Source organism: Quercus lobata, chromosome 1, assembly GCF_001633185.2.
Source record: "Quercus lobata isolate SW786 chromosome 1, ValleyOak3.0 Primary Assembly, whole genome shotgun sequence".
NCBI classification, from domain to species: Eukaryota; Viridiplantae; Streptophyta; class Magnoliopsida; order Fagales; family Fagaceae; genus Quercus; species Quercus lobata.
Genome location: NC_044904.1, coordinates 9,861,662 through 9,875,801, shown reverse-complemented (window position 1 = coordinate 9,875,801; position 14,140 = coordinate 9,861,662). Strand labels below are relative to the sequence as shown.

Below are 14,140 nucleotides of genomic sequence, written 5' to 3'. Positions count from 1 at the left end.
TAAAAACTGAGTACAACAAAGAACAAACAATCATATACTTAACTCTAAACGCCCAACATAATACTGCTTGTGCAGCTTCACAAGTAATCAAATTCATTGAAGTGCAAAAGAGGTGCAACTAGGGGTGAGCAAATGAATACCGGAGCCGACGACACCGTCCCGACACCAGCACTGACCGAATGAGCCGAGGCCAGCGTTCGAAGGGCGAAGCCCGTTCCAACGCTGGTGCGGTGCAGTAACCGGATCAAAGAAGGCGAAACCGATCCACACCAATACCAAACCGATACCAAACCCAATATTCGTTTCTCCCTATAGTTTGGATACAATGTCGTTCACAAGTTCTGATTTTAATTTTTTTTTAATGAAACGACGTCGTATGGGTGTTATTAAAAACAAAAGCAAAAGCAAAACAGTGTGTTTTATGCTAGGTTTTCAAATTCTCAAGGCCATATAAATTCATTCTTTTGTCCTGAATCTCTTGATATCCTTTAACTCTCTCTCTCGCTCTCGCCTCTTAGTCTCGCCTGACGCAGCGACGCTTGCCTAAGCTCTCACCTGAGCTCTCGCCGTCGCTCACCAGGCACGGCAAACCAACGATAAGCATGAATGATTCTTAATCTCATGTACTTCGTAGTTTTTTGGGGTTGTAAAATATAGTATAATGGGTTTTAGGCTTGTAAGAGAAGTGAAGTTTATGATTTTGATTTATTGGTGAGAGCTTGTGTTTGTGTTTGTGTCTGTATTTGTCTTTGTGTTTGCGAGTGATTGAGAGTGTTTTGTATTTGGTGAGGTTCTAAGTGTCGTGTGTACTGTGTATCATAGGCATAAATAAATGACTTTGTGTTTGTGTTTGACTTTAGTCCCACTTAGGCACTTACTTTAATATCTCTTTGTATTTCTGAGTGTCGTATGTATTTGTCTTTGTGTTTGCGAGTAATTTAATGTCCTTGGATCATTACTATTTGGGTGAACAGATTTGTTGAACAGTTTTTTTTTTTTTTATGTGAACAGATTTTATTTATGTGAATAGATTTGTTGAACAAATTTTTTTATGTGAACAGCCAACAAATTTTTTTTGGTTAATGTTTCAAATCAAACCGACCAAACTGATTACACCAAGCCGATCAAACCGCACCGCCATAGGTCGGAAAACTGACCCTAATCGGTATACATTGGTTTTAATTATTACAAAACCGATCCCTATCGGTTCGGTAACAAATTTGAAAAAATACCGAGCAAACCAAACCGCGCACACCCCTAGGTGCAACCCTAGTACATGGGAAGCATACAAAGGATCTGCCAAAAGAAAATTACAAAATAAATTATCTAAGATTCTTAAGATCCAAGAACCCAAATAAGTTAGACGTAGAGAAAGACTAATTCTACAGCTTCTACAAGAGCTAAGGGAAAAAACCAATGGTTCACATTCATCGAACCAGAAGATGGGTTTTCAGAATGACTTTTTGTTCATTTCCATTTTTTCTCCTTTTCTCTTTTTTCGAAGAGGGGTTTGTATATAACCATATATGTTGACAAGAAGAATAATTTGTTAAGAAGCTGTTAACAATGCAAGGGAGGAGTTTTCTAGTTAACTACAGTAGTTCCTCATGGTTGTTCTTCATAGTATTCAAACCGTTTCAAATACTTATTTATAACAAACAGAATTCAATACTACCATTTACAAGGAAGCAGTAGATGTAGATAATAGACATAAACATACATATATAAACGAACACGCACATATATGCCTATGTGTATTTTCATTTTTCACAAGGACTTTCTGTTCATTTTCATTTTTCTCCTCTTTTTTTTTTTTTTTTTTGAAGAGCAAGGTTATTCAGGTTTGTATATGTGTTAATTGGTTAAGAATCTTTTTTTATATATTAGTAAGAAAAATTATATTAAGAGAAAACAGCTACATTAAAGAAATGAAGTAAGCAAAGAAAATATGTACACGCAACAAAAAAGAAAACAGAAAATTATGTACAAGAAGAAAGGGAATCTAAAAACAGCAGAATGGATTCCCCAGAGGAAATCCCCATGCATGAGACCAATCAAACAAGGTTCCTACAAATAAAGCTAGGAGCTTATCCCTAGTAAGCACCAAATCTTCAAATATGCGATTATTTCACTCCCTCCAAATAATCCACATCACATGGCATTTACCAATGTTTTCAACAAAGATATCCAAAGTTCAAACCCCCCCCTCCCCCACTAAAAATCTATCAAAAATTTGTTTCAAATGCAGAGATTCAGGACAGATATATTTACATTCAAAGAGAAGTAGGAAAAAGAATAGTTCAAGAGCATAGCTTAATTTTATATGATCAATATGTTTATTTGCTAGTTCAGAAACATACTCGCCAAGGTTTCCACTGAAAGCACCAGACTCCCTCAACTTCATTTCTTCCTCTCGTAGCTCGTCTACACTATTCTTCTCTCTATACATTTTGTAGAACTCTTGCAAGAGCTCAATGTCTCGACTCCTATCTATGGTTCCAACCTCCTTCTTGGCCAGTTTTTGCTGAAAAATTGTCCAAAGAGACAAAATATTGCACAGTACATTAAAATTAATATACAAGTCCCACAATAACAGAATTGCAGTTAAAGTTCCAAATTTAAGAATAAAGAAAAAACCTAACATCTTCAAAATCTGCTAAGAACAATGGAATTTGCAATCTCTAATACCCTCTATACATTTGTACAATGAACAGATACAAGCATAATATGCATGTGTGCGTCCATAAATTAATGATTTACACATGGATCCTCCATCAAATTCCAAAAGAAAGATGAACAAATATAAAGTGTCCAAACTCAGTCAAAATTTTGAATATCTAACATCATTTTTTTCTTTAAGTAATATCTAAGAAAATTTATTCAATATGTTAATCACTGATATGCAAAAGGTGTGATATAGGACTAGTGCTATTGACACATGCACAAACATACAAGTCCACCCACAAAATTTACAGTTTCTTGCCCATAATGCAAAAAGTTAGTTGTCAAAATCAAAATTTACCATTGCAAACTAAATGCATACCTTGATGACTGACATCAGTCCAGTCTTGAATTGTAAGACACCTCTTCCTTCACTATTAGGATCCAGATTTTGAGCAAGTGAATAAGCATGCTCACATACTGCGGATAACCAACAGAAACTTAGCCACTTCATACATATCTAAAGATTTCCATGAACATTATAGAATATATTTAATACACAAAACAATGAGCCAGATAAAATAGGTAGTCCACAGAAAAAACAAATAAAATATTTGCTGTTTGATTGCACAAACAAAGGCAGAATAGCTGCTTCACAAGAGATTCCATCCAATCTAGGGCTCCAAGTTTGTACCCCATTTTTCCCATCAAAATGTCAGCATTAACAAAAACCAACCCCTTTTCCCTTCAGGCCCTCACCATCACTGCATCGCCACCAGCCCCAGCCACAACCAGATCTGGAATCAAGAGTTAAGATAGAGGTGGTCAAATGTCCACAATGGTTTTGGGCTTGCACATCCAAGGACCAGTGGAAACTTGGACCGATGCCGGTATTTAACTTATTTGGTTGGCATTGCAAACAGAGAGATCAGTTTTGCATAAGGAGAAAGTGATGGTAGCAGAGTTACATTATATGGGATTAGGAATCTGGGTGGTGATGTGCAGTTCAAGGATGAGGTCATGGTGCATGGTAAAAGCGATCAAGGTTGATAACCCTAGTGATAGGCAGCACTGTGGTAACAATGATGGTGAGGAACAGGATTTGATGGTTATTCTCTTTGTTCTAATAAGTGATATCACAAGAAGGTCCAAATAACCCTGTACATGAAGAAGTCTTTCACAATAAAATCTCTTATCCAAAAAAAAAATTGTGATAATGTCACGAACAAGCATGCTTGAAGGCCAAAACTATTCATAATTAGGGTCTGAAAGTGATGTTGGGCCTACTTTGAACCTTATAAAGTTTTCAGTCTAGTTAACACAGGTCCTACTTCAATGTTTCTTCACTTTAATTATGTTGTTGGTTTATATAATTTCAATTTTCTTTAATTTGAGGAGTAATTTTACCTACACTTCACACACAATGTGAGATGTGAGAAGTGCTCAGAAAAACAAGCTTGGAGGCCAAAGTTACTTAAGATTATGGTCTAAATCTAGAGCCCACTTTTTTTTTAATAAGTCTAAATCTGGAGCCCAATTGGAATCTAAAGAAATGTTAGTCTAGTCGGTATAAGTCCTATTTTATCTTTCCATACTTTAAGTGCATTGCTCGTTTATAAAAGTTTTGGAACAACTGTGCTCTTTCTTGAGAATTGTGTGAGTCAACCAAAACTCAACATGTTATGCCAAGGAAAGCCTGTGCAATGCTCAGCAGATCTAGGTGTGAGCCTAGCATCAATCCTTCTACTAATTCTTGCCTTCTTATTTTCTGCAAGTAATCCACTTTTTTATCAATTATGAACAACTTTATTTTTTTTATATAAAAAAAGGGCTAAAAATACAGGCTATCCTCCGGGTACACAGGCAGTGTACTGAGTGAGGCTAGATAATCAACAAGAAGAACATAAATCTAAGAGCTCAATAAGAGAAGAGAAGACAAGTAATCCACATTTTAAACCAGCAAGCAGACTTGGTTTTCACCTTTCAAATCCTAACTCAATCTACCATTAGCTAATAACCAAAACCTCAATCCTCAATATTTTTCCACACAATTAACAACCCTAAAATTATAAATTCTTCAAGCAACTTAAATCCCATCAAGATTCAAATAGCCTGGTTGTAGGAACACTGAATCTAAATTATTTTTTTTCCCAATATTTAACACCGGACTCATCTTAAGAAGCTCTTTCCAGCTACCCCATGTTGGTTTGGTACCATTTTCAGCAATAGAATGTCTGCCCAGTGTCAATGCTTAAAGGTTGGAAGCAACTCTAATTGTCTGAGGGAGGTAGACTCACTTTGATTTAAAATAAGAATCCAATTTACCAACACATTTCTTGTCTTTTGTTTCCTATTCCTGCAAATGTACCTAATTGTATGGAAAACCTAAAACGATTTTTTTTTTTTTTTTTTTTGGAGAGGTGGGGAGAGGGGGTGGTGTTAGAGGAGAACTCTAAATTTCTTAATTTGGACAAAATTTGCGAACCCTACTAAAGTGGGCTGGCTGTTAAGAGCTTGAGACCGTTTGGTAAGGCCTTATTAAGGAAGTGGCTATGGCAGTTTGGTAGGGAGAGAGAGGCTTTATGGAGGCAAGGTCAGTTGCCCGTAAGTTTTACTCGCTAAAGGCGAGTCCAACAAGCTCTTCTTTAGAAGGGTCACCTACGTTATCTCTTTTTTGTTAGGTAAGGTTACCTATGATATCAAAAAATATAATAATATAATAAGAAAGCCTACCTATCTGATCTTCTCCTCCCCAACAAAGGAGGCTAAAAAAAATTGCACTATCTCCAACCAGTGTTGTTAAACATGCTGAGCACACTTAAGTGCAAAGGCCTACTGGAGCCTAGGCACAAAGCGCAGGCACACGCCTGATCGATGTGAAGCGCACATTTAAAAAAATAAATTTAATAAATTTTAAAAAAAATGATTAATGGTCAATACAACAATCAAGTGATCAATTAATATATTTTTTTTATAGGTAATAGATATTTTCATTAAAAAAAGTACGTCATGTTCACGATGATGAACAAAATGTACTAGAAACAAATCAAACAGAAATAGAATGCACGACTTCAAAAATGGAAATACATTGTGTAAAACCCCAAATACGAGATCACCCAAACAATGTCCCAACTAGAAAAGACTTCAAAAAATCAACAGATTTCTTAACATCCTCAAAAGTGCGGGTATTTCATTCCCTCCAAATTAGCCACATCAAACAGGCTAGAACCGAAGAAGAGTGTAACCCCAAATAATTCTACCATACAAAAAGAAGAGAAACAACCGTCCTTGGCATCACCCACTACAAACCAAACATCAAAAACACTTCACTCCATAAGGCATGTGCGAACTTGCAATGAAGTAAAAGATGATCCACTGTTTCTCCATCGCAACGGCACAAGCAACACCAATTAACCAAAGACAAGTTCCTTTTTACAAAGTTGTCAATAGTAAGAATACTATCTCGAGTTGCAGTCCATAGAAAGAAAGACACTCTTTTAGGTACCTTATTACTCCAAATAAATTTCCACAGGAAAGGAAAGGTAGAAGCAGATAAGAAATTATAGAAAGAGAGCACATCAAAAACACCATTCGGGTTAACTTCCAAAACAACTATCAGTCCCCTAACCCTAGGCATTTTGGAATAAATTAGCTCGTAAGAAGCAAACACTCTCTCCTCCTCCCAATCATCAAGAGCCCTGTGGAATTGAATATTCCAACTCCTACTACCACCATCTGGTGAAATACTAATCAACTCAGAAATCCAAGCTTCATTACCTGCACGAGAGAAAAGATCAGGGTAAACATCCTTTAAGGGAATGTGCCCACACCAAAGATCATACCATAATCGAATACGAAGACCCTCTTCCGCCACATACAACACATGATCAAAGAAACTCTCAGCACCTTTCCTAATATTCTTCCACATTCCACATCCCTGAGCACCTCTATTAACTCTAGTGCACCAACCTCCACTAGACTCCCCATACTTGGTAGCTATAACCTGAAGCCATAAATGATTGGTTTCACTTCCTAAACGCCATAACCATTTTCTAAGCAGGGCCTGATTAAATAAACCAAACCTCCTTATCCCCAAACCTCTTGTTTCAACTGGCCAACACACCTTATTCCAAGCAACAAGTGGATATTTGAAAGCTTCCTTCGAACTCCCACACAAGAAATTTCTCTGGATCCTTTCTAATCTATCCGCCACAGCTGGAGGGATAGTAAACAAGGATAAGAAATAGGTGGGAAAGCTTGAAAGGGTACTTTTCAATAAAGTTAATCTACCCCCTTTCAACAAATATAAACGTTTCCAACCAGAAAGCTTCTTCTCCATTTTTTCTATAATAGGATTCCAAATTGATGGATCCTTAAAATGAGCTCCAAGAGGCATACCCAAGTAAATCATAGGCAGCCTACCAAAACTGCAACCTAATACACCAGCCAGAGTATCCAAACTCCCTACCACCCCCATTGGAACAATCTCACTCTTACCAATATTAACTTTCAAGCCTGTGATAGCCTCAAAGAAAATCATCACCATCTGAATATATAAAAGTTGTTCCCTAGTTGCATCACACAAAAGGATAGTGTCATCAGCAAAAAGAAGATGAGAAATATGCAAACCTCCTTGTGAATAGGAATTCACTTGAAAACCCCTAAGAAAGCCTCCCTCTTCTATTCTTTTCAACAGCCTACTCAAAATTTCCACCACCAACAGGCCAACAGGAAAAGAAGAGGAGACAAAGAGTCCTCTTGGCAAAGGCCCCGAGTACCACCAAAAAAACCCACTAGAGAGCTATTAACAAGAACTGAAAATTGGATTGTAGAAACACAACACTTCATCCGCCTCCCCACTTCTCTCCAAAACCCATCCTCTCCATGAGATAAAACAAAACATCTCAATTCACATGATCATAAGCCTTCTCAATATCCAACTTTACAATCACACCTGGAATTCCATTCTTCATTCTACTATCCAAACATTCATTAGCAATGAGAATGGAATCAAGAATCTGTCTCCCTCCAACAAAGGAATTCTAAAAATTAGAAATAAGTTTATCCAAAACACAACGAAGCCTATGTGCCAACACTTTTTTTTTTTTTTTTTGATAAGTAACGTAAGAAATTTTATTTAAAAATAAAAATAAATAAAAAAACCAAGCAAGTACACTAGAAGTGTACTACAATGGCACAAATCAAGAACCCAGATGACAACGATCAATAAGATCGGGGAGAGAAACAAGAATAGGAAGGCAAAACTAAACTCCACTCAAGGAGAGTACAGAAAAAGGAAAACTTAATGTCAAGAATAGACCGTTCACAATCCTCAAAACATCTAGCATTCCACTCCCACCATAAGCACCAAAACAAACAATGTGGCACAAAGCTCAATAAACATATATTTCGATGTCTACCAAACTTCCCTTGCCAAGAAGCTAACAACTCACTAACTTTATACGACATAACCCAATGTATACCAACAAACAAAAAACCATGGACCACAACTCATATGCTATAGGACAATGGAGAAGAAGATGATCCACCGATTCCCCACACCTTTTACACATAAAGCACCACTCTAACGCTGCAATATGCCTCTTCCAAAGATTATCCATAGTTAAGATCTTACCTAAGGCAGCAATCCAAGAAAAGAATGCTACTCTAGGAGGAACTTTGATTGCCACACCATTTTCCAAGGAAAATCAATAATAGAAGAAGGAGATAAAGAGTGATAGAAGACTCGAACCTCAAAACCTCTCCTCATTGCTGGCTTCTAGCAAAGTTTGTATCACCAACACCCCGCACATTCGTGGAATAAAGCACCATCCAAAAAAGATCAAACAATTCTAACTCCCAATCTTGTGGTGGACGACGGAATCGAATGTCCCAATGAAGCCTCCCATTAGAGAAACATATAACCTCCAACACAAAAAACTCCCTTGATAGTAGCTTATACAAACTACCCACAAGGCTAATAGAACGAAAGTTCATAATGTTAATAGCATTGGTCTTCTTAGGAATTAGACATAAGAAAGTGGCATTAAGAGATTTTTCAAAGATGCAAATTCTCTGAAAATCCACTATAAAAGCCATAACATCTTCTTTTACCACACTCCAACACTTTTGGAAACATTTTATATAATTTATATAACATTTATATAATTCTCTTGTGCTTTACAAAATATATGCAAACATGATATTTGATGGCCATGATTACAAAAAATCATAGAATCAAAATAAAAGTATAGAACTAGAAAGGCAAAGGCTAAAAAGTACTAGCAGGTTAAGTAATGTTATCTTTGCCTAACAAAATTTCTTTGCCTAAAAAAATCAATGCAAATATGCAATGCAATCCTAACCTACATAATCATCATCCTCATTAAGCAAGGGACCATCATAATTGTCTGACTTGAGTGTTTGTTTGTGTGGTCGTGGTCCAAAAGGTCTAAAATATCTAAAGAGGTAGGCTTAGGTTTATGGTAGCACACTACACTATTAGTTTTTATATATTAAATCAATGGCATATCTCAAACATATTTAGATCTAATGGCTAAAAATCAAATCAGGATTTTTTTTTTTTATATAATTACAAAAGGCTCAAAAAAGCGCACTTTGCGCTTAATAAAAAAGCTCTAAAAAAGCACGCCTAAGGCACACTTTTGTGAGGGTGCCTCGCTTTAGAGGGAAAAAGCCCCAAGGCCTATGCGCTCTACGCTTAAGCGCACTTTTAACAACACTGTCTCCAACTCCTAATCCTGAAATGGCCTAATGAATGTGGCATCCCATAACATAGTGCCATTAACCCCCTGCCACAGCCACTTGATTCCATGCAATATGAAATAGATCAGTAATACCTTTGCCCTGGGTGATGCCAAGGAAGGTTATAGATTTACTTGCTTGTTAGCAAGACCGATTTGGGAGACACCACAATAGTGAGATTTGGAAAGGTTATAGATTTACTTGCTTTCTTATATATATATATATATATATATATATATAAATATATATATATATAAAAGAATAATTTTGTTGGAGAGACGACACTTCATGTAAATACGACACAAAGAAGCTCAAAGAGTTACAATGGAAAGAATCATCTACAAAGATAATGGCTCTATGAATGACTCAATGGAATTGCTATCCATAAAGCCCAATGCATAAGACCACTCATATAAGGAACTAAAAGAATTATCTACAAAGATAATGACTCTATGAATGACTCAATAGCATTGCTATCCATAAAGCCCAATGCATAAGACCACTCGTATAAGGAACTAGTGAAGATGGCTAGCAATTGACTTCTAAATCCCCAACGCTCCACTAGACATAAAAGTACACATTGTATCTCATCCAACCAAATGATGTTTGAACTCCTCACCCAAACCACCCCACAAGAAATTCCTTTGCAACCTCTAATTCCTATTGGTCACACAAGTGGTAATGGTGAGTAACAAGAAGTAATAAGTAGGTAGGCTCGAAAGTGTACTCTTCAATAACTTCAGCCTCCCCTTTTTGAAAAGTAAAGCCTCTTCCAATCAACTAATCGACGTTCAAATTTCGCCAAAGAGGATTCCAAATTGTCTTTTATACTTGATGCATTTTTTCTTAATAGAACTTATTACTTACCAAAATAAATTAGGATGAAAACAAAGCACATGGAATGTATGTTTAGTAAAAGTAGGAATAGAGATAAAGGGACAATAAGACTCGATGGTTAAGATACAAGCTAGAACTTCTTTTTTGTAAGTAGTAAAGTTTTATTCAAGTAAAAGATTACTTCATGTTCACGATGATGAAAACAAAGTATCTTAAAAATAAAAAATAAAAAATGAACAAAGTGAGTCTAGGAACTCAAAAATGGAATTACAATGAGTAAAACCCCATGTACAGGACTAATCAAACAAGGACGAATCATAAAGGATTTCAATTAATCAAGAGGTCTCTCAATGTCCTCAAAAGTATGGTCATTCCATTCCTACCATACTATCCACATAAAGCATAACAGACTAAGATTCCAAACATTTGAATACTGCTTCCCAAACCAATTCCTACAACCAAATAATAACTCTGCTACTGTCAATGGATCATCCATTGAAACCTAAGCTTCTTAAAATTTTCACTCCACAAAACATAAACAACATCACAATGGAGAAACAAATGCTTTCCAAACCAATTTTTACATTCTTACCCAAAGTTGTTGTCCACAAAAAAAAGACACCCTCTTTAGGGCCTTGACACACCATATTCTACTTTCTTTATTTTTTTTATAAATGACACCATATACTCTTCCAGAGGAATGAATTAAAAATGGTACCACAAATAGCCTTGTAATAAGAGTGAACATCAAACTTCTTTTTTTGATAGGTAATAAGAGTGAACATCAAACTTAACACTCCAATCAAACTCCATCTCACCCTACCACCCCCCTAGACAACAGTGAGTTAATAAGGTCTAGAAAGGAATTCACTGACTCCGACTCCCAATGATGAAAGTATAGAGGGACAGTGAGGTCATGTGTCACATGGTGTGACAGTGCAGCTCACATATCAACTTGTTACAATAATTTATCAAAGTAGAACTCCTCTCCTTATTATAGTTACATGTCTTTTCTACTAGAGCACACAAATAAAGTAGCAAAATTTGCATCTTCAATATTGCGCATGCATAAAATATGGTCCATCGTTCCTCATTGCTTAATGTGGTGTCTTTGGAGGGAGAGAAATAGTAGATGTTTTGAAGATATTTAGAGATCTATTCCGGACCTCAAGCTATTCTTTTTTAGAACTTTATTGGATTGGTTGTTTGCTTTGCAAAAAAAACCATTCCCTTCTTTTATTGATTTCCTAGATTCTTGCAATTTTTGTATTTGATTTGTTGACCCCTTGTACACTCCCTGCGTACTAGGGTGTTCCTTTTTTATATCAATAAAACTTATTACTTATCAAAAAAAAAAAATTCAGGCCATAAAAAGTTTCGGAATATATTAAAGCCACTAAACATTTGTAATCTAGAAATGCACCTGGCAACAGGAGACCCAAGTGTATGCAAAAATATATTAAATAAAAGGATGAGAAAACCAAAGAAAAAAATAAACGATGATCTTTCAAGAAATAAAAATATAAAAATTTCATACAGATTCTAGAAACATTGGGATCTTCATCTTGAATTTCATCTGCAGCTCTCAGAATCTCATCAATATCTCTATTGTTTGCTAATGAAGATGGAACATATCCAGCAATTCCAGTAACAGGATGCCCAAATGCATCTGTCCCTGTCCTTTCCCTCCTTAAGGCAGCACGGACTAACCGCTCCCACAGTTCCTCAGCTCGAGACATTTTCTATAAAACATACATCACCCAAAAAAATTAATAAATAATCAAAACAACCATACCACAAGTTTTCTCAACAAATCATTAGTGCTGAAATATACAAACACCAATAATCACCGAGAGAGATTCCATTCAAGCAAAACTACCATCAAAAATTTTCTTGCCAAAGAGCTCTAGGTCAAATGACACGAGCAAAAAGATAACGGATGCCCTAAGGGCACTGGTTTGGGAAATATTTTTAGAAACTTTTTATGGGAAAAGGAAAAGGCAATTGATTTTTTTTTGACATTTTTTTATAATTCTCATGAAAGTGGTATCAAAATTTTCCTAAAATGGTCCATTAACAAATGCCCTAGGGGCACCCCGTTAATATATAAAACATACATCACCCGAAAAATTAAGAAATAATCAAAACAACCATGCCACAAGTTTTCTCAACAAATCGTTAGTGCTGAAATATACATACACCAATAATCACCGAGAGAGATTCCATTCAAGCAAAACTACAATCAAAATTTTTCTTGCCAAAGAGCTCTAGGTCAAATGACACAAGGTGGAGGGTGAGGTTGTTGGGTTCAAGACCCACCAGTAAGTTACGTGTGCATCTTTTCCCTATTTATATGGAAAAAGTTAACGGATGTCCTAAGAGTATTGGTTTGAGAAATATTTTTAGAAACTTTTTATGAGAAAAGGAGAATGCAACTGAATTTTTTTTCAGCATTTAATATTTCCCATGAAAGTGGTATCAAAACTTTCCTAAAATGACCCATTAACAAATGCCCTAAGGGCACCCGTTAAATAGCAACTCTTTTCTTCTCAACACAACAATATATATATATATATATATATATACCCACACATACATAAATACATAAACTTTCAAGCTAGACTTAAACAGTAACTATTTTCTTCTCAACGCAGCAAGTTGTTTTGAATCAACTATAATATATAACTTCTAAGCTCAACTTAAATAGTTAGCTCTTTATTTTTGTCAACAAAACAAGTCATATTGAATCAGTTAGCACAGTTTTAAACATTAAAGAAGCTCCCTATACAAATTCCTTAAAACAATTCTCATAAAATTTGAAACAAACCAAAAAAATGAAAACGAAAAATTGTAGAATCTGAATCCTAAACCACGTAAATTATTCAAAAAAACAACAAACAGAGCCTCCGATACCGCAATAAATTCAAACAAAAACACTACATTCCACATTTAGACATTCAAAACCCTAAGGATCTCAAAAAACCTGCATATATTTTTTTCTCGGGAACCAAACGGGAGATCAAGTAAAATGGAAGTGCGTACCTGATTTGGGAGAAGAAGAGCCTAGAGAAAAGAGAGACCGAGTTGAATCGGAATCGGAATCCGAATCGGTCTCCGACTCGGATCAGAGCTGAAAAGGTGTTTTTAGCTGTGAAAACTGAAAAGAAAGCTGGGAGAGAGGGAAAGGAGATATGAAATGAAAATGAAAGAAAAGAAAAGGAAAGAAAGAAAGAAAGAGCGCACGAATCTAGTGCTCTTCAAAGATACCGGAATTACCGGTTACAGCCGGTAGAACACGGCAATTTTTTTTTTTTCCTTTTTTTTTTTTTTTTTTTTGGTTTAGTTTGGGTTTTTGGTCTCCTTGACGCGGAGAAGAAACCCCTTTGTACACGAAAACCGGCGCGACTTTTTTTTTTATTTTGAAAGGAACCGGCGCGACTATTTGTTTAACTTAGGACTGGCTTTTGATAAATTTAATTATAAAATAATTTTTATAGATCTAAAAGTTACATAAAAATATTCCCCCAAAAAAAAATACATAAAATATAAATATAACCCTTTTTCTTCTTAAAAAAAAAACCTACTATGGTTTTTTATCAACCAAAAAACAAAAAAATTGGTATCCTGAGCTAAATTTAATACATTTTTTTTCTATCTTTGCTTGCTTTCCTTTTCCTACTAGGATAGAGATTCAAAAAAGAAAGAACTCATTTACTAATAACTAGTCGCATCTCCATGCTTATCTTATCTCTCTTGAGCTCTCTCCCTTTATCAAGAACTAAAAACAGATAGAAAATAATCATAAGCATAGGCGGAGGGAGGGGGTTCGAGGGCCATGGCCCTTCTTGGATTTTCCAAAAATGCCCCCTCTCCCTAT

General features: G+C 35.8%; 1 protein-coding gene across 1 annotated transcript in view; it reads right to left on the bottom strand.

Annotated features, from left to right (window-relative positions):
* The window catches only part of LOC115977697 (callose synthase 9), a 62,100-nt gene extending 48,522 nt beyond the window's left edge, over positions 1–13,578 (bottom strand). Inside the window, exons 1-4 of the mRNA XM_031099728.1 lie at positions 13,306–13,578; positions 11,801–12,005; positions 3,044–3,141; positions 2,361–2,524 (exon numbers count right to left, since the gene is read on the bottom strand). Of these exons, the coding sequence (XP_030955588.1) occupies positions 2,361–2,524; positions 3,044–3,141; positions 11,801–12,002 (464 nt within the window). The 5' untranslated portion in view covers positions 12,003–12,005; positions 13,306–13,578. The remainder of the gene's footprint in view (positions 1–2,360; positions 2,525–3,043; positions 3,142–11,800; positions 12,006–13,305) is intronic.
* Positions 13,579–14,140: the final 562 nt, after the last annotated feature.